The sequence below is a fragment of the Arctopsyche grandis genome, chromosome 3 (assembly GCF_051622035.1).
Source record: "Arctopsyche grandis isolate Sample6627 chromosome 3, ASM5162203v2, whole genome shotgun sequence".
NCBI classification, from domain to species: Eukaryota; Metazoa; Arthropoda; class Insecta; order Trichoptera; family Hydropsychidae; genus Arctopsyche; species Arctopsyche grandis.
Genome location: NC_135357.1, coordinates 26,548,676 through 26,560,708, shown reverse-complemented (window position 1 = coordinate 26,560,708; position 12,033 = coordinate 26,548,676). Strand labels below are relative to the sequence as shown.

General features: G+C 36.1%; 1 protein-coding gene across 1 annotated transcript in view; it reads left to right on the top strand.

Annotated features, from left to right (window-relative positions):
- Positions 1–12,033, top strand: part of LOC143909179 (uncharacterized) — a 420,517-nt gene that overhangs the window by 390,069 nt on the left and 18,415 nt on the right. The window contains 10 exon segments of the mRNA XM_077427082.1: positions 2,725–2,797; positions 2,891–2,931; positions 5,211–5,488; positions 5,597–5,795; positions 5,949–6,022; positions 6,584–6,641; positions 7,317–8,133; positions 8,214–8,394; positions 8,519–8,688; positions 8,690–8,898. Of these exon segments, the coding sequence (XP_077283208.1) occupies positions 2,725–2,797; positions 2,891–2,931; positions 5,211–5,488; positions 5,597–5,795; positions 5,949–6,022; positions 6,584–6,641; positions 7,317–8,133; positions 8,214–8,394; positions 8,519–8,688; positions 8,690–8,898 (2,100 nt within the window).

Genomic DNA, 12,033 nt, shown 5'->3' with positions numbered 1-12,033 from the left:
TGGAAGTTTAACTTTTATGCATGTTATATCAGTTTTTAGTACGTTAAGCATCAACAATTGTGAATTCTGAATTTGACATTTTGGGAGTCAAATTTGAAAACTTTATTGCATGATTTTGGCTTCAATACAAATTAAGGTATAGTATTTAATATGTTTATGTATGTATGTATGTATGTAGGAATTAAGTATTTTTGCTTTTAGATTTTAATTAGTATTACTTAGAGCTCAAATTTTCGTTATTTAAATTTTATAACTGAAAGTGAAGCGTTTTTCAACATCGCTTACTATTTGAGATGTCGTGATTAATTTGTGTCAGAATTCGAAAAACATATTTAATTTCCTCGGTGATTACAAGCATATCAATCGCTGCTAATATAATTTGGCTGATAAACCAAAATGAAGATCGACCTTTTATCTGACCGCTGGTTTTAGCTGACCACAATTGTTGAAACGTTTATATACGAAATAGACACGATCAAAAATATTAAATATAAATTATATCCCCTTTAGAAGAAAATCGCTGGTGATAAAAAAACTTTCCCAGCACAACTTTTATGAAATTTTAAAATTCGTTAAGGTCGAAATTGAAGATTTTAAAATTCAAATAAATAATTTAAATAATTCTTATAAATATCAATACCTTGTATCGTGGGCGTGCATCGAAGGGTGGGAGGGGGGGGCGTTCTAGAGAAGAAAATGAGACCAAAAAGAAGCGGCGATAGAGGGCAGGGCGGCGGCGCGACCCGCCCCCTCCTCCCGCCTATCTCCCAACCCCTAGCGCCGCCTACCCGCCCCGCCCAAGAAAAATGTGCGCCGGTTCTTTTCAGTAGTAAAAGAAGCCGCAAAACGAGGGGCGGGGGCGCACGTGAACGGGCGGATCCGCACGACCCGTCGGGACGCCCACACCTGACGGAGGGCGGGCATATTCACCAGTGGGCGGGTTGACATACACCTGCACACAAATGCTAAAATATATACGACACCACGTATTTTCAGAACGCTCCCAAAGGTTTAAGCCGATTATACCTCATAAGCTACTGAAATCTTATCGTAAAAAGCTGTGACAATCGAAATACAGATCGTTAAAAATACCTTTGCTACTTATTTTTTAATAAACATACATGCATAACTTATGAACGAAATGCGATAAATAATATATAAAGTATATGCTGTGTACAGGTGTGGGTTCTTTTCATGAAATTTTCCATGACCTCTCGTAGTTTGTGATATCATTTGAGGCGTACAGGTCCTCTCTCCAATCCTTGCTGTTGACAATTAATTGTTGGTGCTGATATGGCAGTTCTAATAATATTCTGAAACTTTTGTGATGATTGATCAATTATTGTGTAATCATGTATGGTTTTATATTAAATCAAACTACAACTTTATACCTATTAGAAGTGACAATTAGAAATAATTAGAGTATAATTATATATAATAATAATAATAACAAATATAATTACATATATTCTTTTGTAAATGTTGTCAAAGTTTGTATTTTGTATTTAAAACAACTATTTAAAACAACGTTTGCAACTTATTGTTCCATGTGCTTAAAGATATTATCGCAATTAATCTTCTTCATTAAGAGGGCTGGATACCAGCGCCTTGTCCCATACAAACGTATTATACTTCTCCCTTCCTCAATTATGGCACTAGAGAAATTATTTTTTAATATGCTATGGATATCCACCATTGGGTTGCATCTATCGTTTTATTTTTTTTTTGATTAGTTATTTTTTATAGGAGCTAGGAGCCGCCAAACATCAATAAAATCGCCTCTTCTTTACACCCACGAAAAGAGTCCAGCGTGCTTATTTAACGGTCGATTTAAAAAAAAAATACGCGCATAGTTGCACAGAAAATATCTTTTTCATACCGATGGTGAATTTTTTTTTAAAAATTGGTCCAGTTTTGGAGGAGAAAATAGGAGAATACGAAATCTCGATTTTGTCGATTTAAAATACGTATTATCTAGTCGAAGCGCAACTGTCGTATTCACTCAATATATGTTTATTGATATATATTGTCGCATTCACTCAATATATATATCGAAGAAAAGAACGGCAACAAAATTAAGGTTTCGGGTTAACAGCCCTCTTAAGGATTGTTGATATATTGCTTCAAATAAAACATAATACAGACATTAATTTCTATATATATTTTCAATAAAGAAAAATATTTCATAGAAAATCAAATAACAACGTTGTATAGTGCAACATTTGTAACGTTATTCCATGAAAAGAGACACGTATGTATATTTCTTTAAAAATATTGAATATTCTAAGGTTGCTATTAATAAGATCGTTGTTAATTTTTCTCGATAATATAGTATTTATGTATGTGGATGATGTATTTAAAAATCAGTGACTTAAACATATTTTAATCCCCGAATTCGACCTAAATACTACAACTAATCCAAAATGAACATATCAAACCGTACAAAACCATATAATACTAAGATTTTGATTTTTTTACGTCTTCATTTAATTGTGCTTCGAATGATTAAGCTTTCATTTTGTGGTGTCAAGACTTTTAAGATTTTGATTCAAGATTTTGTCGATTCAATTAATTTCTATCGATTTGTACGGTATCAGATTATGTAATTTACAAGTGGCCGTTTGGTTAAAATATTCTTCCGGATTTTATTGTGCAGCACATCAGTCATCAAATGTCCTCAGAAGTCCTTCAAATTATTATACGTTACCAATTTCATCTTTACAGAAGGCAACAAGTGTCCGACACCCGGCTGCCATGGACAAGGTCATGTCACTGGACTTTACTCGCACCATAGGAGGTTTGAATTCAATTCTATAATTATATAAATACACTGAAATAAAATCAAAATCAGTAAGATTTTATTACATCGTCTGTATCATCCGTATTGCAGCCTGTCAGGATGCCCGCGGAAGGACAAAGTCACTCCCGAAAGTAAGTATTCCTTCGCCGCTATCACTAATCAGTAGAGACTAATTAAAAAAAGTCATCGCTTTGCTTATTTATTTCGATCGTATGATTTTTTTTTTTTAGTAGCTTTAGTTTTCCGAGCTACATTTTTTGGCGGGGTAGAGAGCATTCGTTACACAAACTTACATTATTATTTTCGCATGTTATAATTATTATATTTAGACATTTCCTTTTTATTTCTCATTTTTATGTATAACCAAAAAAATTATAATACACGTAGTGTGACACCCACACTCACATTTTTTTTTTAATTTCAATACGTTTCGTTTAAATATATTTTCTTTTTGTTTTATTTTGTGTTTTTTTTTGACACCCCAACCTGCAGAATACCATCCCCGCTATATTTGAAAGATCGCCTTGAGTGGAAGATCATTTATTGAGTATAACCAACTGACGAGCGAAGCAGGTAAACGCGTGTTTTTTTTTTTATTTGTTTTGTTTTGTTTTGTATCTTTTTTGATTGGTTTTTAAATTATGTTTTTTTTAATTTTTTATTTTCAAATTATATTGTCGTTGTGATCGGATGACAGATTCAGTTGTACTGTGCTATTTATGATTTCGATACTTTTTGTCGTTGATTTTCATTACATTTTAGTTTGTGGTTTGTCTTGAATTAACTCTCTACCCGCTGTGTTGAGTATCGTTTTCTTTATAATGTTGATTTTATTGTTTTATATTTTTTATTATTATTATTTGCGTTTATGAGTACTTTTTGGAGTGTTCGTGAATTTTTAAATTTCTTCAATTTAAATAAAACCGATTTATTTCAATTTAAATAAAGTAATGAAAATGACAAAACAAAATTTATAACATTTAAATTGTTCTGAAATCAATTTTATTTCTGGCTTTTCCGTAATGTGTAATTTGATTTGAACTTTAAAATCGAGTACATTTTTAATAAATTGCAATAATTTTATATGTAAAATGTGATCAACTTTACAGCATCTATTATACGTTGCAATTCGAAATAATACAATCTAAAAATATACATAAAATGTTATTACGTATGGTGTTTTTGTGCTTATAAGTCTGCTTATAACCAAAGATCGGCCTTCACTATTGTCACTATCAATAAGAATGGTTCACTATCTTAAAAAAAACTATGCTTTTTTGCTTTGAACTTGCTTTGAACACAAATGGAGCGGTCCATTGTTATTTGTAAAGCATCCTTCCAAAGCCAATATCTGCCTATAACAGTAAAAAATGAATTATTCCGTCATTGAACATTTAAAAAAAATCAAAAATGTATTTACACTGTATCTAAAATTCAAACAATTAAACTGTCAAAGTCGTATAAAAATTTGCTTATTCGTTAGTATGAGTATTAAAAAAGTGAACCTTTTGTTTTCTTACCTATGTAATTGAGGCTTTCATCCAGCGGTGGATGGTGAATGGCTCAAAATAAACTCAATAAACTCAAAATCATAATATAAAACCTTCCTCAAGAAAACAGCATACCTATACTTGAAATCGATTTCCCAATCTGAGCTCGTAAATACTCATATTATAGTCGGATCGATATAGCGTGAGACTTATAAGAACCGAGCTGCTGTCGCATTCGTGCAATGTGTTGTAGCATTGAAAGGACATAAAATAATTTCTTAATTTTTTTTAAATTATTTCTATGTAATATTATTACAATATAATTGATTGTAATATCTTTAATAATATTACTATAAACATTGCTGTCCATAACATGACGTTGACAATAACTTTTATCGTCTAAAAAATATAAATCTCAATCAATATAAAATAATATACGTATTCCATAAATAAATTAATAAAATCAACAATTTTATATAAAAAATTTATTAATGTAAATATTTCAAAATACGAAACACGAACTCAAAACTAACACACAATAAAAGTCAAATTGAAACAATGTTGTATTTCTTGACCAAATTGCAATACGAAACTAAAACGAAATGTAATTGGCCATCGTCGGTCGAGTGAATGCGATTGCATGTACATTTTATTTATTTATATAATTTTAGCTATTTAGCTAATTTAAATTTAAATTTTATTTTACGTATGAGTCTCATACTACATAGATCGGCTATAACAAAAGTGACTGATATAAAGCAACGACATGATAGACTTGTAATATATGCTGTAATAGTAGATCACGGTAGGTGTCCCGGGGTATGATGATGATGATGATGGTGGTGATGAAGTGTGCGATGAGGGCGTTGGCTCGGTTGTTGATTATACTCAATGGATTGTTTGTGTGGTGGTCGGTGCAGTTCTGGCGATGCACGAGACTATCCTGAAGTGCCCGACGGAGGGGTGCAACGGTCGCGGACACGTGAGCTCCAACAGGAGCACGCACCGCAGCCTGTCGGGGTGCCCGCGCGCCGCCGCGCGCAAGGCCGCCGCGCGCGACCAAAGGCACCACCAGGCTCGACCACCGACAGGTACCCGCCATCCACCCTCCACCCTCCACCCTCCAACCTCCAAACACTTCTCCCATACCCCCTCCCTACACTACACACTAGCGAGAACACTCCAACATCCACTCAAAGTGATTAGGTGGCACTAACGCCTCGGCATCACTTGCCTCCTGGATCATCCGGATGACCCAGTGAAAGATTCAACTGAATTTGCTGCATTAATTAACGAACGCACTAAGCGACAGTGCGCTGCAGCACATCTGAGTGGTACAAAAGGCAACTCTGAAGCGTGGTCTCATACAAACAATATTTGGCCACGCTGTGTCACTGCAGTGCAGTGCCACCTAGTGCAGTCTAGGCTTCAGGGCCCGCGCAAATATAGTTTGACATTATTTGTAGTGTATGGACTTGGGGTCCACTCTACGGCACAAACTCCAAGTTGGTGAAGACCCGAAAAATGAACTCATCGTCAAAATGTTCCCTTGAAATGACTGAGTGTGTACAAGTACAAGATTAGGAGTGATAGTCGATGGTTTCGTCGGCCCTTCCCATGATTCGCATGCATACACGTGTACTTGCATTTTTTTTAAGAAGTTCATTTTTCGGGTCTTCATCAACTCCGAGTTTATGCCGTAGGGACCACCGATGGACTTGTTAGCGACAACGTACCCGGCACGCGTCAAACACGGGGAACCTAGCCTGGGTCAAATATAAAAAATAAAAATATCGTAGTTGGAGATAAATGTAATGGATAAGGCTACCAAATTTGAATATCGAATGTAAACTTTAAATTATTTAAATTAAGTTTTAGAATGGTCTATATATCAAATTTTTTTTACAGAATTCTAACCTTGTATGTACATCAAATATATAGAATCAAATCGAAAATAAAATAATCAGTTCGTTTAAAAAGTATTCGATTCCTAGTAATGGACGATGCAAAGGAAGCGGAATAAGCAGTGATGCTGGTGAATAAACAGCTCCTGTAACGCTGGATGACGGTCTATTGGCCGACGAACACTATGCCAACGGACGCTTGGCCGACGAACATTTGAATGAACGGCCACTACGGCCGAATGAAATTTTTGATTGTTTAAATAATCAAATTTTAATGCTAAGTCGAGATGATTTCTGAATAGTGTATCTGTTTTCAAGGATTTTTGAGTAATTTTGATACACAATCGGCCAAATTTTCCGTTCAGCCAAAAATTCGTCTGCCTAATTAGGTCCATTCAGCCAAGTGTCCGTTGGCCAAGTGTCCATTCGGCCAAAAGTCCGCGCACGGTAGCACTCGCTATTGTCCATCTAGTGTATGTAGGATGACACTTTGGTAAAACTCACATGTTGTCCTTTTCACCCCATTATGACAAATGAAAGCATTGTCAATATGATCTCAAAAGTCCATTCGACAAAGATATTCAAAAACGAAGCCGGGCAATCATTAGTTCGGTAAATCGCAAATAGGGTAGCCTGCTACGATAATTACCGTAGCATGCAATTTACAGAGCAACTTATCATACAATTCTAAAAATTATGATTCAATAAGTTGCACTAATTACAATTTTCTTCAGCTACCGTCAGGTTGGATGTTGGATGATTCTCGCACCTCACATTTATTTATTAACCATCATTTTATTTAAGCATCATTCCATTTTTTGAGCGATCGTAAATTTGAAACACACTTTCACATTATTTAGTTTGAAGCTTTTTTTACGATCTTCACTTAACGTAGAGAATTTCGTTTTGTTTTAAGTTCACATCATAAGCAAATTATTATAAAAGTAATTACTTTTCTTTGCATTCATCTTTGCCGATGACTTAAAAATCAGTGCTCTGCAACTGGTATAATACAATATAGCTTTTGGAGCATTGATTTAAATTTGTATTATATTTCATAGCATACATATGTACATACATATAATGTAACATAGACATACGACTAACAGTTTATTCCGTTAGTTTCCAGTGGGCAGTCGGATTTTAGTCCGACGCGAGTGAGTGCCGGTCGAGACCAATCTCAATCTCAACGTTATTCACAATCATCGGTATCTTCCCACGAACACGCTGATTCCTTCTACGGCTGTAACAAGTCATCTAGCGTCAGTGTCACCAGTATAAAACGACCCAAAACACCAGAGAGAACTAGTCCTGCAAGAATAAAACTAGAAAATCAATTGTTACATCTGACCAGCTCCTCTAAGCAGGAACTTCTCATCCCCAAAACGGAGCAAGAAACTCGATCGTGCAGGTCAACACCACCACCAAATCCGCACTCGAGATACGACCCATACTTAAACCAAGACTCAAACTCTTCTTCGGTGTCAAGCATGGAGACCATGGCGACCAGAGGAATGCCTTTGCAGCAAGCTCCACCACCACCTCCTGGATATGGCTCACATGAAGCCCAACGATCTCCTTACGATCATCCCCCACCCCCAGCAGACGATACGTACGTACGGTCTTACGCTCAGATGAATGAACTGGGTAGTTTAGCTCGACCAGTAGTGAGTTACTCTTCAGATATGGCTAGTCGCGGATACGAAAGCCATCGCCCTTACGAAAGTGGAGCTGGTGCTTTCGACCGCTACGAACCTTCGAACGGAAGTACGAGTGGTGGCGGTTCAGGAGCATGCGGTCTACAGCAAAGGACGCCCTATCCTTACATGACCCCTTTGGATGACTCCGAACGCTATCAAGACCACTCTCTCCCACCGGCTCCTTTACTGAAGTCTGATCACTCAGAACCGGAACAGAGTACCGGTCCTATATATCCCAGGTACTTAGAAAGGTCATCAATCAAAAATTACTTAAATTTAAAAATATCTGTAGCATCTACTGATTATTTGTTATTTTCAGGCCGATGTATCATTACGATCCATCGGGAGGTACTGTCCCACCTGGGTTCTCAGCAATTAACCTATCCGTAAAAATAGCAGCGGCTCAAGCACAGGCACAGATGAAGGGTGGATCTCCGTCTCCTCGCGAAGGGCCAGTCATGGACTTGTCGACTTCGAACGTCACGTCCACCAGTCCTCAGGTAGGTAGATTACTCTACCCAACAGTTTGAACCCCTTCGCTAACTCGTGATTAAACTCGTTAACCGAGCACTCCCTATTCCTCCTCGAGATGAACTATACAATGCTTTGTTTTTTTTTGTGTAGGGTGCATACGCGTCTCCACAGTACGGTGTCCCTCGTACGAGGGGTTCTCCAGGTGGAGGCGGAGGAGCTAGCCCCCATTCGCATTTAGCGGCCAGTCCTCAAGTACCTTCGCCTCAGGGTCAAACTCTGGACCTGAGCGTCTCCAGACTACCTCATGGGTATGCCTATTCTTGAATCTTTAATTTGTATTGATTTCATTGGCTATCTTGAGGGTCAACTACACATTTAAAAAATAAATATCACTTTCAACTGTTTTATTAGTGAGGCATGGTGCAGGGCTCGCGGATTCCCTGGAGCAGTGGCTGCGTACAGTCGGGAATCTACCCCGGATAGTGGTGGTTCACATCCGTATTTAGATGCTTACCACCGAGATCCGGCAGGTGAGATGCAATGTAAATCCACCTTTCTTTATTTTATCCACTCCCCTGTAATTTTAAGGTAAAAAAAATGCCCAATTCTCTTATGTCCTAATAAATATGCTCAAAAATTCAATATTGATTTTAAATGTATGTAATATTACTTCGTTCAAATTTTTCCCATGCAAAAACAAAAAAAAATCATTACTGTGGAGTGAATATCAAACGATGGGGAAGCCCTTTTTTTCACCGAATTCCTGGCTACGAAAGAATGAATAGCTCACATAGCTGGCTGATGAAAAAAATAGACATTTTATAACCGACGTAGAAAAATACTCCTTTGATACGCGTATTATTGTATTATATATAAATTTCCTATACATTTTTAATTTTCTGTTTTAAAATTTAATTAAATATTTTTGTAATACAACCTGTCTATCTACCTTTTTTAAATACATTATTTCATTATTTTATTTTATTTTATTTTATTTTATTTATTTGGAAAATTTACAGTTTACAGTTTATTAGATTGATAGTAAAAAAAATATAATTATGTTAAGTAAACCATTAATAATTTTCACATATAGGTAAAAAAAGAAAAGCTCAAACATTTAAAATAAGAAACAAAAATGATAATAGAGTAAGATAGTTAAAGAAAACAAAAAAAGAAAAAAAATAGAAATAACAGTATAATAAAAATATCAGAATAATAAGAATAATAATATGATAAAAATTATGAAATAATATAAAAAATATAATATATAACAAAAAACAAAAAGACAAAATAAATACATCAAAATAAAAATTCATAATCATAAACTTTCATTAAAATTAATCATCGAAAAACAAATTTGCAATAATTACTCTAGCTTGTATAGCATTAATATTAAATAAGTCAAACATAGAAATTGTTAAGATTAGTTTGTTGACGGTGGAGCTTGCACGCCAGATGAATGAGCTTCTTCCATAATTAGAAAAAGTATTAGGTATGTAAAGGAGCTCATTACATCTAGTCATTCTATTTGGTACACGCAATGATAGTCTGCTCAATAATTGAGGACAGTCAATCGAGCCGTTAAGGATGTTCAAAATTGTTGAGATGTCAGCTATCTCCCTTCTTTTGACAAGAGGAAGTAGATGCTGACACCTACAAGCATCTTCATAGGAAGTATAGGTTAATCCAAAACGGCTACTGACGTACCTCAGGAATCTCTTCTGAATGCGCTCCAATCTGTCTCTTGCACCAGAGTAATCTGGGTTCCAAACTTGGGATGCAAACTCAATGCAAACTCAAACTCGATGCAAGCTACATACATATACTAGGCACAGGATTTTATTTTATTGTTTTTTAAAATATCGCATCAAATATAAAATATTGTATAAGTGTGCTTTGAAACATCGAAATTAATCTATACTTTCGGTTTTTCTTTTAGTATTTTTTCTTTTATGATCCCTTGAAGTTTAAATTAAGCTCACGTTTTTTACATACATAAATAGTAATAGTATAGTAATATTTTTGTCAAATAAATATGTATGTACATATATGTACATACATACATATGTAGAATCTTTTTGTTAGAAGACATGGACGGTAGTGTTAAATGAGACTCGCTGGCGGTTTTACGGGTGACCGTGAAAAAGTCGAAAATATTCGTTTATCATGCATACATATGAAAAATGGTTAGTATATACATATATCAGTGGCGTGCGGTAAAACTCTCTCTCCCTCCGTCGTACATCTTTATTTAATTTGCGCGAGCAGGATACAACAGGAACAAGAGAAACAGGCTTTTCCTCCCGTATCCTGCGCGCGCACATTAAACAAGGCTGTGTGACAAAAAGAGAGATTACTTCACCGCATACCACTGATATACTCGTATATTATATATATACATAGTACTGTTTACCATGCACCCTTTTTTTTTTTGATCTTTCGACTTAAGATCTTACGATTTTCGATCTTTGACTTCCGATATTTGTTTTTTCGACCATTTCACTCTCGGGCCCGTGAGATAGACCCCGGTTTCACATAGACGTTTATTATATGGCGGAGAGCCGCAGCAAACTAATCGCTCGTTAAGCGTTACCTGACAAGATGACCAACTCAACGATTCTTCAACTCATGCATACCAACCTTATAATTCATACATGCATTCTTCTAGGCTATAAAGCTAAATCCCACATGTATGTATGTTTAAAAATTTCGAGCATATTTATCAAAAACGACGACAATGGTGCATTTTGACGAATATCTGCGCCGAATTGAAATAGCCTCGAGTGTCAACCGGATGATGAATCTGTCCCCGAGTCGGCAAGGGTTCGAACTCGTACACCCCCATTGTATCGAACGCAAAAAATGTTGGCTAAAAAACGAAACCGTATCGCCTTGTACATACTCTAATGTACCTATTTTATACACTCACCAGTCCCGACATCCAACAGGAATTCAAACTCTTGCTTATTATTTCAGTGGCCGCGGGCGGATGTGTAGCGGCTGGCTTCCGACTTTCAACCGGCCCTACCCGCCCACCGTCCCTGCTTTTGTTTTCAACTCTTTTCATTTCGTTTTACTGTTTTTCTCTCCTCTATTTCGTTTTGTTTTTATTTGCGCTGTGGCGTACGGCTTTTTCCTCCGAACGACGCGACCAAAGCTAAAGCCAACAGTTAAATCTCAAACGTCCTTTCTTTTGCGCGAAAAGCTTGAAATCTGCCAATCGAAATGATTTCTGCGATACCTCGAATTCCACTCTTGTTTTATTTCCAACAAACGTTATACAGTTCTCCACATTTTTAAATTGAGGCTTGCTTTTTTTCACCACGCAAATTTCTCACTTTCAATTCTCAATTTCTCACATTGGAGAGTGATTAGGACAATATAGTTTCGGGGCGTTATGGCTATTGCTATTTTATATATTTTTAGAACTGTTATAACGTGTATTGTTATTTGCCATTGCCATAATGAAGATCCGCCCTATAGTCATGAGTAAAGGACACGTTGACAATAGAGCATGTACCGAAATCCACGTGTTGCCTTAGTCTAATCATGAGTCATGACCAGAGATCGGCGTTGGATAGATGCTACTCAAATAACAACAGACCGCCTCATTTGTGTTCAAAATTGGGTTCCTGAAAATTGGTATTAAAAAATCTAATCCTGTT